Source organism: Semicossyphus pulcher, unplaced genomic scaffold (assembly GCF_022749685.1).
Source record: "Semicossyphus pulcher isolate SPU_LCO1_2020_fin unplaced genomic scaffold, fSemPul1.0.p SCAF_3, whole genome shotgun sequence".
NCBI classification, from domain to species: domain Eukaryota; kingdom Metazoa; phylum Chordata; class Actinopteri; order Labriformes; family Labridae; genus Semicossyphus; species Semicossyphus pulcher.
In genome coordinates this window covers 25601054-25615284 of record NW_027211704.1, presented here as the reverse complement: position 1 = coordinate 25615284, position 14231 = coordinate 25601054, and the positions used below count along the sequence as shown (strand labels likewise).

The 14231-nt window shown below is 41.4% G+C and overlaps 1 protein-coding gene across 1 annotated transcript in view; it reads left to right on the top strand.

The window, feature by feature from the left end:
- LOC138605409 (semaphorin-3F-like) overlaps positions 1-12655 on the top strand; it is a 51290-nt gene extending 38635 nt beyond the window's left edge. Inside the window, exons 8-17 of the mRNA XM_069677650.1 lie at positions 280-394; positions 5030-5099; positions 5249-5393; positions 5607-5829; positions 6936-7024; positions 7163-7204; positions 7947-8104; positions 8507-8574; positions 8863-8996; positions 9959-12655. Coding sequence (XP_069533751.1) covers positions 280-394; positions 5030-5099; positions 5249-5393; positions 5607-5829; positions 6936-7024; positions 7163-7204; positions 7947-8104; positions 8507-8574; positions 8863-8996; positions 9959-10408 — 1494 coding nt within the window. The 3' untranslated portion in view covers positions 10409-12655. The remainder of the gene's footprint in view (positions 1-279; positions 395-5029; positions 5100-5248; positions 5394-5606; positions 5830-6935; positions 7025-7162; positions 7205-7946; positions 8105-8506; positions 8575-8862; positions 8997-9958) is intronic.
- Positions 12656-14231: the final 1576 nt, after the last annotated feature.

Below are 14231 nucleotides of genomic sequence, written 5' to 3'. Positions count from 1 at the left end.
TGAAGAAGGACTCTGAAGCACATACTGGTTTCTGCTCCTTCTTACTGGGGTAGATTCTGGCCTTGCTCCACCACAGATGGAGGAGTCTCAATAGGAGGAGCCAGTGTTTACAATCTCACCCCCCTGCTTTTAGCTTCCTGGCTATGCAAACCAACATGTACTGTATAGTGTGTGTGGGAGGCTCCACCTGGGTTTGTTTTCAGTAGGAAGACAGGGAAAGATGTGAGTTTAGGTGATTGATGGAGAAACTGTTCTGCGTCTCCACCCTCTCGAATGCAGAACGATGATGGAGGCCACTGCTGTCTGGTGAACAAGTGGAGCACCTTCCTGAAGGCCAGGCTCATCTGCTCGGTGCCCGGCGCTGACGGCATGGAGACACACTTTGATGAGCTCCGTAAGTACAAAGACCTTGTGATTATGCCGTGGGTCCTTTCCCTATTTACAGTTGGAGTGGTAATCTGTAGGTTACTTCGTGTAGGTGGGGGGTGGGGGTTGTATAGACATCCCTGTCAATCAAACATGCTGTGAGACCAGTGATGTATTTTCCCTTTTTCTGTAGGTGGTGTTTCACTGCTCTTTGCCAGGTTACATCCCACACATATAGGGCTGCAATTTATGATTATTTTTGTTAATTAATCTGAAGTTTATTTAAGATATAAATTGAGTAATCATTTGGTCAAGAATCATTTAAAGAAAGCCCAAAATGACATCTTCAAGTTGATTGTTATGAACTGTCAAAACCCAGATATATTTAGTTTAATATCAAATATAACAAAGAAAGTCATCAAATTATTTTAATATTTAATATGATTATCAAAGTAGTTTCTGATTAATTTTCTGTTGGTGAACTAATAAACTAATCAAGACCTAATTTCAGCTCTAAACAAATATTGTTTTTTCACCTGATGAGCAGAAATCTATTTGATGGTTTCTGAAAACAACCAGTTGTAGAGAACAGCTAATGTCAGTTTAAACGTATACCTCAGATATTAAAACTTTATCAAATCAATCTGCGACAAGGAATGGTTACATTTGTTTTAACACATAAATACCACTTCAGTCTAAATTGATTAGAATTACTCGAACATATCTGTGAAATCTGTCTTAATGGCCTTGAACTTTTGTTATACATTTTCGAGAGAAAGTAAATCGCCACTGTTTTTTTGATCATTTTGACAGTGAGTATCGAATGGCGAAGAAAAAGACAAAAATGACGTGACTTGATTTATATCAGACCTATTCTTTTTCAGGTTCTGTCATTTATGATCACATCTGAAATATTAAGTAGAGAACAACCCACTGCAGGGTCTGTTTCTACTGCAGCACCTGCCAATAGTGTACTTGTGTAAGCACACACCAGAGCCCAATCCTCGGGCCATATGGCAGCCCACTCCCACAGTATGGCCCATGCAGCATACTATAATGGAAATGGCACACATAATCCCACAACTGTAGTTGTCATTTTCTCTCAAGATGTCTTAAACAAAGTGTCTGTTTTTGTGTGTGTGTGTGTGTGTGAGGAGAAGGCCTGATGACGGGTAGATCAGATCACCAGGCAAGAATGTCTGAGATTGTGAGACTGTTAGCCTCTCTTGTGGTCTCTCTGGTTTAATGTAGAGCCAAAGAGTAATAGCAGATTAATGCACGAGGTCACTGTTAAACTCAAACTACTCTCATGAATGAAAGGTGGCATTCTTGTTGAATCTGATGATACTTTATTCTCTCATTTTATGACACAATTTTTGCTTGTGTCTCAAATTGCCTGTAGTTCTAGAAGCACCAATATACAGTATTCTTACAGCTGAGATGAGCAAGATGGTCCTTCTTAGAACAACTGAAAAAAGTGACACACTTGAAAAACTCTGCAGCCTTTTCATGTGTGCAGCCACTTCATCTTAATGATTTTAAAGCAGCAGCAGTGGCAACAGGCTCACTTTGTCTTTGCAGTATAGGCTACTGTCTGTATTGGTCCGGTCTGTGTTGACTCTGGCATGCTTTGCAGAGTGACTCTGCGAGAGTTGGAGAGTTGCAGCTTTTGGAGCTGATGATTTTTTAAGGTAATTGCTTGTGTAAGGCTTGAATGTGTTCTAAAACAGACCAATGAATGAACAAGGACACATGACAGGATAGACATTCCCATAGAAAAGGAAGACTGCATATATCAGTTTGCAGAGCAGCCAGACCTGCCAAGGACTCCTAGAGGGGATAGTAAATTGGATACGATTGAATTTCATGGTATTGGCTTCACATTGACTGTCTTGAATGTTTCTTAAGCTCTGGTGCTGGAGAGTTTGATTTAAGTAAGATTTTAGAAGGGCATACTGGTCTTTTACTATTGCTCATTGAATGCAGCTCATTAAAAGGATAGTGGGACATTTAAAGCAATATGCTTGTTTGATTTCTTGAGAGTTAGATAAGGAGGTTGATGATGATACCACTTTCGTGACTGCACATTCAATATGAAGCTAAGACCAGGAGACAGCTAGGCTAGCTCATTTTAACATCAATGTTGAAGACAGGGAAAACAGCCTGTCCAAAAGGAACACGATCAACATACCAGCATGTCTGAAGATCAATAATCAACACAATGTAAATGTTTTTTGTTTAATCTGTAAAAAAGCTAAATTGTTAAAGTTTGCCTGCATGGAAGCCCGTCTAAACTCCAGGAAGTCACTGTAACCAGCCAAAACATATCCTGGATACTAAACTTGTAATGATGTTTAAAGGAGTAAGGGCTTTAGACTTAGTATTTTCTGCTTGTGCCAGTTTTTTTGCTAAGCTAATTGGCTGCTAACTGCAGCTATATGTTTACTGAAGAGATATGGGAGTGGTATCATTCATCTCATCAATCTCTTAGCAAGAAACTTAATAAGCATAATTCCCAAAATGTCAAATTACTTCCTTAAGGACACTCTAGGCTACTCGTGGCATGTAGTAAGAGGCACTGTAGATGCATCACACTGCACAGTGGAAGATCTTTTCGAGCCAGGACAAGTTCAGAGAGAGAGTTCAGAAAGATCATTTAGCAATGCTTGAGTGAGAAGATCCCTAAACTTTCCACCTTTCTTTAAGAGTTTTAATAAAACAACTCTACAAGTCATTACTGGGAAGTTTGTTGAAATGTCCGGACCAGCTGTGCTCCTGGCGTGCTTGTCTTTTGCAGAAAGGCATTATGGCAAAGCACGCCTGAGACCTGGGGAGTTTTTACAGTTGGAATATGTAGCAGTTATTGGCTCAACCTTACAAATGTACCTAAATTACCCACAATGATTTAAAACACAGTGTTAAGGTGCTTTTTTCACTCAATAACATACAAAAATAGAAAAAAAGTCCCTGCACTTTAGCTTTGGAACACTTAAAAACATGTAGATAGACAGATGAATAGGCTGAGGCAAGAAAAAGACGCAAAGGAAAATGAAGGGGAGACACTGAGAGGAAAGGTCAGCAGATTAAGAGAAAAGGCTGTTCTGTTGAGGAAATGGCTTATATGGCTGCAGAGATTTCATTACCTTCCAAACAAAGTAAGAATGGTTGTGAAATTTGGATCCTTTCCTCACTGTTATTAACGCAAAACCCCCTGGAGCGAAGTCATCACTGCCTTGTCAGTGTAGCTTTACTTGCTAATCACATAGCTTTTTCCCTGTGTTTCCTGAAGGCTATATCTGTATTTAGTGCCATGATAGCCCTATCTTGGCCTCAGATGTAGCTTGTCTGCATACGCACACTTGCATGTTCTTGCGTGCAAATCATCGATTTCTGCAGTACAGCAGATGTATGTCATGACAAGGATCATCTGTTGTGCGACACCCATGACAGCCCGTCGCGCTGCGTCCATGCTAACCCATGACAGTTCCACTGCTCCGGCTGTGGCAGCTGTGGAAAATGGCTATGTGTGTGTATGAGTGTGTGTAGATGTGAATTTCTTATCTACTTATAAATATGGACAATTTTCCTGCTCTCAGCTTTTTACTTCTCTCCCAGAATGAGCTCAAGGTTGTAGATGGTCCCTAGAGGATGGCTTGACTCTGCAGACTCACTAATGTAGACAGGACCAGAAACAAGCAGTTCAAATTCAAAGACGATACTAATCCCCTCCATGTATCATTCTATCTGCATGGTACCCTGACAGCTAATTTCTCATGCTGGTTCTCCTTCTGTTTCCACATTTTTGGAGCTCTAATAGTCGCATTTTGAGCACTACCACTTTGTCTCTCGCTGGTTGACTCCCTCTCACCAATCACGTCGTTACACCTCTGCCATTTCCCTGCTCAACTAGGTTGGGAGCACATTCTCCATTTCATGCAAAGCCCTTGTCCTATTGTTGGCAATGAACGTGCCCCCTGGGACTAGTATTTAGGTCAGGTACCAAACAGGAGAGAGAGACTTATCACCCATCACATGTTTAGCTTGTCTTTATTTGTTGCTGTGGACCTTTCCTTAGTATCAACAAAAGGACCATCTAAATCAGGCTGTGTCCAATGTCAGTGCCCTGTTGGACAGAGTATGTTACCGTCCGTGATTTAGAGACCTCTAGAATTGGCTTAATACCATATGATGCAGTTCTCCTTTGGGAGAGTAGAGATATTTCCTGACCCTGAAAGCACAGAAACGAATCGGGAAAATCCCTCCACATTGTGTTTGAATTTTCTGTCTCCTCAGGAGCCGTCTCAGGTGGTTCAGCAATCACATTGTTTCAGTCTGGCTGTACAAAACCAGACAGTTTGATTTCTCCGATCTGTTGTTAATTGCCCTGGTTCTTTACCAAGTGTGAGGACTGACCTGCTGGCTTTTGGATTAAAGCATCCAGAAGTGGGTTCCATGTGTTTTGAGCAAAGATGAAGGTTCCACTCTTTTTTTAGTGCATCACTTGTTCCAGTGAGGTGTAGCCTAAAGGTCTCCTGGCTAAGAGTTTTGCATTGACTGAAAGCTGTGTAAATATTAGTAAAGGAGAGTGCTTGTGCTGCGGAGCGTGATGGTTCCTTTACCCGTTGAGTTTGCACTGACGCGATTTCTCTCTTTTCTCTTACAGGAGATGTTTACATACAGCCGACACAGGACACAAAAAATCCTGTGATTTATGGAGTCTTCTCCGTTTCTGGGTCAGTGTGCGATAACAGATACTGCATATGCAACAACACCTGTAATATGCTTTGTTTGACGAGGAACTGTTGGAGTCATTTTATATATTTATGGGTCACAAATTTTCCTGACCTTTCTTTCTTTCTCTCCATTCAATTTCTTTTTACAGCTCTGTCTTCAAAGGCTCGGCAGTTTGTGTGTACTCCATGGCCGACATCCGCATGGTCTTCAATGGACCCTTTGCCCACAAGGAGGGTCCCAATTACCAGTGGGTTGCCTACACTGGGAAGATCCCCTACCCCCGACCAGGCACAGTGAGTTTCCTGTCCACACAGACCTCACACATGAATCCAACAGGGAGCTAACATAACAGCAACCTCAAATAGAAACCTTCTTAACAAGATGCATTCATCAGAATTAATACTGCGTCTCAGGCTCTGAAAGATGCTTTCTTTATGTGATCAAGTTAATTTTCTTCCCTTGCTTAACCAGCGCTCATAACGTTAATGCTTCTGTTTCTCTTTCAGTGCCCTGGAGGTACGTTCACCCCCAACATGAAGTCCACTAAGGACTATCCGGATGAAGTGATTAACTTTATGAGGAATCACCCTGCCATGTACAATGCTGTGTACCCGGTACACAAGCGCCCCCTGGTGGTTCGGACCAATGTGGACTATGAGTTTACCACCATCACTGTGGACCAGGTTACGGCTGCAGATGGAAACTATGAAGTGCTCTTCTTAGGAACTGGTGAGTGTTTTGTAAACTTCAATTGTAATTAAATATAATAGAAATTAGCAGCAGTGTTTGTCTGCTTTTAAAGTCATTACAGCTTTACAGGGTAGGAATCCTGGAAGTATGTATCAGTGTGAACCAATGACCCTTCACCAGATTCAGAATGGTGAATGACAGAGTCAGTGGGAAGTTGAGAAATGGAGACAAAAATCCCCCCGTGAAAATAAATCCCGTGTAAGTGGAGGGCTTGTCTCCCCTGCAATCATTTATCATGAAGAGAAAAGCATTCTTGCCTTTTGTGCTTGAGTGGAAGTTTAACCAATCAAAGGGTTTGTACCTCACTCTATTCACATGAAGTAAACAACAGGAGATTTGTACCTGCAGGGCAGGGGTGGATCAACAGCAGGAGAGAGGAAAGACACAGGGGGTAAGAAGAAGAAAGGCGGGGGGTACAGTTAGAGTATCCATCACCTTAATCCTGCCCACTGGTACAAGAGAGATTATCTGTTTGTTTTCATGCCTTCAACCTTTAATAAGGCCTCAGTATGACAGCAGCTGCCACCACACAGTGTGCAGCCCTCACAAGTTGTACAGTATATGACGCCTCCTAACTGGCTTCCTCGTTCATCTGTGCAATATATGGACAAGACTAATAGGTTTGTGTGTGATGGAGGCCACTGTGGAGGAATGTTTTTCCTTTCAGCTGCTGTCAGAGAAAGCCATTCAGGCCCGACATTCGAGGCTCAAAGCAGAAGTCATAATAAATCTCAGGTGTCCTGCTAACAAGAATGCCTAAAGCTTTACTGAAATCAAACATGCCAAGGAAGGCCTTGTAGAATCCAGACTAATAGAGAAGGCAAGGAAGGAGCTGCGGATGACAGAAGAGATTTGTCACGGTGGCAGCAGGGAGTACACCAAGTGGAACAGAGCTTCATTTCATTGTGTTAAGGTTAAACTAAAGAGAAACAGAGGGGGAGAGTACAGTGGAGCCTGTTGATGCGAGGATTATCCCTCGTGGAAGCTTACTGAGAGAATAAAATGGGAATTCAAGAGGCTGTTGACAGGCAGAGGGGTGTGAGGTTGCAGGTATGTAGCTGACAGGTGTGTGTTGTGGTCTACAGACAAGGGAACAGTTCAGAAAGTCATCGTCCTGCCCAGAGATGACCTGCAGACTGAGGAGCTGGTCCTGGAGGAGGTAGAGGTTTTCAAGGTGAGCTTTTACTTGACTTTTTTTCTCTATTACACATTTATCTTACCGTCCTTGCACTCCCATATGTGTTCTTTCTCTCTGTGAATCTGCTATAAAGATTAAACATTGTACTCACATTACATTATCTTCTCTATCAAGGTCCCTACTCCAATTACAACAATGAAGATCTCATCCAAAAGAGTAAGCATGTTTTTTTTATGTTCAAATACAATGGATAGAAACGATCTTCCAAGGAAATTAATGCAATTTTAAAGGTCACAGGCTACATTAAACAGCTGTGCTTTCTGCTGCTTCCCTTCATAACTGATAGAATCAGTCTGAGGGAGACAATGGGGAGAGAAATATGGAAAAGACACTAAAAGCCTAGTGTTGTCTTTCAGTGTGATTGAAATCCTTGGCCTTCTCTTCCCATTGTGACATCATCTCACAGACAGAGAGGTTGTATTACGCATAGACTGCCAGAGTGACACATTTCTAACTGCTGATCATAAAATTATGATGGTGACCTGAAAGAGATGAGCCGAATATTCTTCCAGATGATCCAGAGCCTGCTGCTGTTTCAGCACAGTGCAGGACCAGACTTTACACTTATCTCAGTACATCCATCTGGGATTGTGAAGTCTTTGTATGGCAGCAAATGATTGAATCTTAAAGCCACTGAATATTACATTCTAAAGGGATCACAAATTCTGAAAGAAAATTAAGGCTTGATTGTTCAAAGTTAAATGAAAGGCGAGTGACATAAAATTGACTTTTGAAAATGTCAATAATAGCTGTTTGTTTCCTCCATATATTTGACTTTGCTCAGTGCGGCTGTCCTAAAAGACTTGAGGGTGTATTCTCTGCTCTTTATATGAATTTGATCAAATTCTTGGCCAGTATGGAATGTAATACTATTTCCCATCCTCCTCTCTTTCAACAGCAACAGCTATATGTGTCATCTGGGTTGGGGCTGACCCAGCTGGCTCTTCACCGGTGTGACGTGTACGGGGAGGCCTGTGCCGACTGCTGTCTGGCCAGAGACCCTTACTGTGCCTGGGACGGCAAGTCGTGCTCTCGTTACTCCGCCTCGCAGAAGAGGTGAGCACCAGCTGCAGTGTTGGCATGAGCTACACTAACTTTATAACTAACAGAATATATCTCAACGGGTGTGTTAACCGATGCTGCCTGGATGGCTGAATGGCTCTTTTTAAGGCATTGCAATCTGTTTTGATTGTAAATTCATCCTGATCTTTGGGTGAACTGTTGTTAACAATCCACTAATAAATCATACACTTGCGGTATTATAAGATTAACAATAACTGATGTGTACTCACATCTCTGTGATGCAGTGTGATAACATAATTGGGTGGTTAGGCGTAAGGATAATGTAAATCTGGTACTTTAATGGCTTTATGTATTGTTGAATGGCTTTGAATGGCTTGCAGTTGCTTTATGCTTTTTTTCTCTCCTTATTCGGCAATACTGGTCTGACCCGTTTAGACGGAGCCGGCGGCAGGACGTCAAGTACGGGAACCCCATCCGCCAGTGCAGAGGCTTCAACTCTAATGGTAAGATTCCTTCTCCTCAACCTTATCTTCTTCTATTGCTGTGATTTGTTAATTAATGACCTCAGAAGGTAGAAAATAATGACACTTCCCATTATCACTGCTCGAAACGGCTCACCGTTTTCATTGTTGTGCAGTTATTAGTGTCTTCTGGCAGCTTTATGATAATCAGTGAAAGCCATATCACCAAAAGGACTTTGATTTACCACAACTGAGATTTTGGTCTTAAGGGGTTCATGGTAATGAGTGTTTTGGTTGCCATGGAAATCCCTCTCTCTCTCTGCCCTGCAGCCAATAAGAACACTCTGGAGATGGTGCAGTATGGGGTGGAGGGAAGCAGTACCTTCCTGGAGTGTCAGGCGCGCTCTCCGCACGCTGTCATCAAATGGCATCTGCAGAGAGATAACAGTGACCGCAGGAAAGAGGTGAGCAGCCTCATTGTGTATTTCTCATAATTGGGTCATATCAGGATATTGTTGTTGTGGTTATTTTGCTCAATTTAGACCTATCAAATGTTTCCAATATAAAACACACTTTAAATATCCTGAAGTATTGAACCGACCTTAACTTTACTGACATAGTTCGGTATAAGACGAGCATTTCCACAGATGAACATGATACTTTTCCTTTTTTGGACACATTCAGATGGGGCTGTGGGCCCGTCCACAACAACACTATTTTAGTTCATTTTCTTATTTTGCTGTCATTAAAAAAAGGAAGAGTTATATTCAGTCTGACACTATTGAAAATGACCTCAGTGATTCAGGCTCTGATTGCCTGATTTCTCACTCAGACCTCCGACTGTCCTCGGGCCCAGGGGAAGGACACATAAAGCAGAGCTGTGAAAAAGCCTTCTGCTATGATATACAACCCTGAGGCTCTAGTTAAAGTTTTATTGTGAAGCTATGTAGTGTTGCTGCTTTGCTTTTATAGACTATTCTGTTGGATGGTCTCTCCCCAGGGCACAGCCGACTTTGCTGCTGCCTCCGATTCTGAGCTGAAAATCTGGCATCACCTAATCAGATTCTGGGTGTGGATTAACAAAGACAGATACATTATTACAGATACATTTTGTTTAACCGTTTGATAATATTTGAATATATTAATATATATATATTCTTTCATAATAATCAACTGTACATATAAAAAGAGTAGGGATATCAACAAAGGAAATATGTTATTCTGATTTAAAGAGACTCAAGCTGCATCAGATATGTTTTGCCCCTCTACTTTACATGTTGACTGATGTACAGATGTTTTTTGCTTACCTCAGAAATACTAATACATACGTGATACTTAGACACATACTTAATATAGTTTCCTAGTTTAGTCCTTGATGCAAAAGGTTGTCACATCACATGAGCTGTTTGTCACTCTGTCTCCACAGATGCGTTCTGATGGTCGGATTTTGAAGACAGAGCAGGGTCTTCTCCTGCGCTCTCTGCAGCCGTCTGACTCTGGCATGTACCAGTGCACAGCCACAGAGAAGAACTTCAAGCACACGCTGGTCAAGCTGCAGTTGCTAGTGCTGTCAAGCCGGGCTGTCAACAATGTGCTGGTGGAGGGTGCAGGGGGTCTGCCGTCTTCTCTCCACTCCTCCAGCACCCAGTGGACCCCCAGCTCAGGCCAGTACAAGGACCTGCTGACCATCCTGAGCCAGCCAGAGATGAGCCTCATCAATCAGTACTGCCAGGACTACTGGCAGTTTGGAGACCCGCTGATGGGCGCCCTCAAGGCCAAAGACCTGAAGGAGCTCAAGGAGCAGAAGAAGCCCCGCAACCGCCGGCATCACGGGGAGGGGGAAGAGGAAGAGGAGCAGGAAGAGGTAGAGACATGAGGATCCCAGCTTTGTGTCTGAAACACCCTCAACCACCCTCCCCCCCACCCTGTGAAAACTGGGAGAGACTCATTCAGAGTAGCAACGTGAAAAAATCCACAAACCCAAAAAAAGCAAACTGAGAAAAAAGAGGCTTACAAACAAAAGGCCACACACTTCCTCTTAAACAGTAAGATATATGATACACAGTATTTATTGTAGGTTGTATATAGTCTCATTCTGTGGATTTCTTTGTACTTATAGAAAAAAACATGCTCTTTGTGTATAGGTACCTTTGGGGCAAATATTATTGTTATTATTGATGTTGTTAATTTTATTGTTGCTGTTACTGTCATTACAAAACTCATCGTCATCATCATGTGACATTTGCGACTGTTTGGAATGTGTTATCAGGCATGTAAGCTGATGGGAGCGAGCTGCGAGAAGCTCTCTATTACAGGAAAATGAGTTGTTGATGAGAGGTGATGGGATCTCTGTTGTTTCTTCCTTACTTTGACTCGATGCCAGGACTCTTATTTCTGGACACCAGGAATGCCTGTGATGTAACCTCCATGTGGCTGCATGACAGAGACTCTATATTGCGAGGGGACCATTGACACATGGTCCCATTTACAGAGAGGGGATTATCTCTTCTCCATGGGAACCCAGACATAATGATGACTGTTTAAATATGTTTTGACTGGAGTAATTGGGCCTTTTAATAGAAAACTGGTGCTTGCATTTTATTTTTCTTCCATGTCCTTGATTGAGGGCATGACAGTAAAATGAGGCATATCTCAAGTGTACTCTACACTGAGTAACTGATAGTTCTCTGGCCTTTTGAACTCAAGTTTAAAAAGCGATCAGAGAAATCAAGTTTTTTAAGAATTGACATAAAGAAAAGAGGCAAGCATCAGATTATTTTATTAACAGTTTGATTCTTTTCAAATAAAACATCGTTGAAACTGAGGTTGAGGTGCAATAAAGGGTCATGGTTCTGTACAAAGGGCATTATTCTTTTACTTTCAAGGGACATTGGCTGGGGCCAAATCCAACAAGCACACTCTGCAAGTTGTAGTTGATTTCTGTAAGAAAACTAATTCTATTTAAGGTGAAAAGGTGTCCAAATCAGGCAGCAGTTGTTAGCTCTGGGCACACGAGGAATCTTCTGTTCTTTCTTCCTTTTGACGTTCATATGTGGAAAAAAAATATTGCCCCTACACATCAGAGCATTGTAACAATGTTGTGACACTAACCAAAATATTGGGAAGCTGGCTTTCATTGTGTGCATGAACCTGTATTTGTACTGTAATTCTGATAAGATACTGTGTGGTCGTTTATTTTCTTTTTGTTATTTTGTATGTTCTTTTTTGTTGTTTTTTTGTTTGTCCTCTCCAGGGGTGTACAGTATGGTCTCTGAGGGACATTCTCAGTACAGGAAAATGTGCAAGACAAATGCTTTAAAGTTTCTTCATTTAAAACTTCCCCTTTATACAGCATGATAGGCCTTTTTATTGACATAAATATAGGGTATTAAGTGAAATTATCTCACTAATATTACAAGGGCATTTTTATTTTGTAGACAAAGGCAGTTTGGTTTTGATGACAGGGCTGTTATTAAAGGTGAGTGACACTTTTATTGATTTGTATTTTTATTCTCACCTTTTAAAACACCAAGCTATTACAAACTTTACAACAGCAATTTGCCAGGAAATAAAATTAACAGCGTTGTCATTAAAGAATATATGAATAAAAATGAAATACCTGAAACATTTCATTTTCATATAATTTAGATAAGTTTGTGGCTTTCAAAACGCCTTGTCCAGCACGTATTAAAGCAGATTTGAATGCCTCTGGGATAAAGCGTATAGAATGAATACAGAGGTTTCTGTATCTGCTCCTCCATTTTGATATATCTGTCTGTCTACAGCTTATGCAGGCAAAGAAATGCAAAGAAAGGTTGTACAATTTGTTGGTATTTTGAAATATGTGTCTGTAGTTTTTGAGTGTTTTTGTTTGTTTTGTATTTTTGCATCATCAGACTTTATGGGAAAAAAAGAAAAAACACTAAATGCACAGAGGTGATGTTATTGTAATGACTTGTGTAAATTACTCTCTCTTCCCTTTCCATTGTTGTTGCTGACTAATAAATTAAAGCTCTATATTTTATAAGAATGGAATGCTCCCCCCCTTCATTGTGATTGCTTGATACCTGATGTTTTCCATGTTCTGCCCAGAGCCCTCTGGATCCTTGGAATAAAGTTGTACCTGTTAAAGAGAGACGTATGCAAATTTCTGTAAAGTATACTCATTGCATTTGTGTTGTGTAATGAAACTATGGAACGTAAACACCTCCAGTGCAAGGACACAGGGGGAGATTTGCTCTCTGTTTCTTTAGGCCTAATTACGCATTATGCATTATGCATTATGCATTATTCCCATTTAGTAAGCTCAGATAAGGCTTTATCGATACTTAAAGGTTCATTAACTTAGATTTTAAGGGTTCAGTGGCCATATATAATCAGAGTATACCTGTGGGAGATTTCAAAGCTCGTTAATCAATACACATTTCTCAAAAAGCTGACCAGAGGCAACATTTCTGCATCTAAAAATCACCATAAAGCATGCAATAAAGTACTGTGACCCTTTCATTTTGCATGAAAAAGAAATTTACATAAAAGCAAACAGAAGGAGGTGAATCCATCATTAAATAAATGAAAGGAAATAAGGAAATGAGCAATGGAAGTAGATGAAAGTAAGTGTAGCTCACAGCACCGTAGGGGAACAAGCTGTTGTCAGGTCAGTGTAGTGTGCTTCAGTCAAGCCCATCAGGGTTTCTACACCTCATTAAAGCCCTGATGGCTGAGCTGACCCCTGATCACCCAAGAGTGACTCACATTCTCCCACAACAATCTAGGTCAGAAGCGAAGTGGCAGAGGAGAACAGAAAAAGTTGAGGAAGAAATACACTTGGAAAGAGCACAGGAGGGAGGTACATGTAGGATAAGAATGTTAGAACACACTGTCAATGGTTTGAATCATAAAACCATTATAGGTACCTCATAGGTACATATATAAAGCTACACTAAAAGGTGCTGATAGGCAGTATTAGTATACCTTGGTGTAAATTATATGTCAAAGACATTACTATGTATATACCAGTGATCAGGGAGATCTAGAAGCAGACGACATAGAATGAGCACACAGAGCACACACAGAACAATAAATGCAGAGTGACATGTAACACCCTCTCCCTTAAGATGACAGCCATCTGGGTGTCATCCTAAGGTACATGTGAAAGGACATCAGCCACAATGTTATCACGCCCTTTTTTATGACGGATCTCTACATTAAAGTTCTGGGTCATAAGGGCCCAACGCATGAGACGTTGATTACTGTTGTACATCCGAGATAAAAAAACAAGAGGGTTGTGGTCTGTAAAAACTACCACTGGTTGCGGAGTGGAGCCAACGTATGCCTCAAAATGCTGGAGGGACCAGAGCATTGCTAGGGCTTCATATTGTACTGTAATTACGTTGCGCGGCTGAGAACTTCTTAGAGAAGTAGCAGACTGGGTGATCAATGCTAAATGGAATCCTCCTGCAGCAGTACAGCACAACCTCCAGTGCCACTCGCATCAACCTCCAACTTTAAAGGTTTTGTAAAATCTGGAGCTGACACTACTGGTGAGCTACAGAGGAGAGCCTTAACAGTCTGAAAAGCATGCTCGCACTTCTCTTCCCAAACCAAATTTTTTGCAGGGCGAAGGAGATCTGTCAAAGGGGACACAACAGAGGCAAAGTTACGGCAAAACCCTCGATAGTAACCAGCTAAGCTAAGAAAAC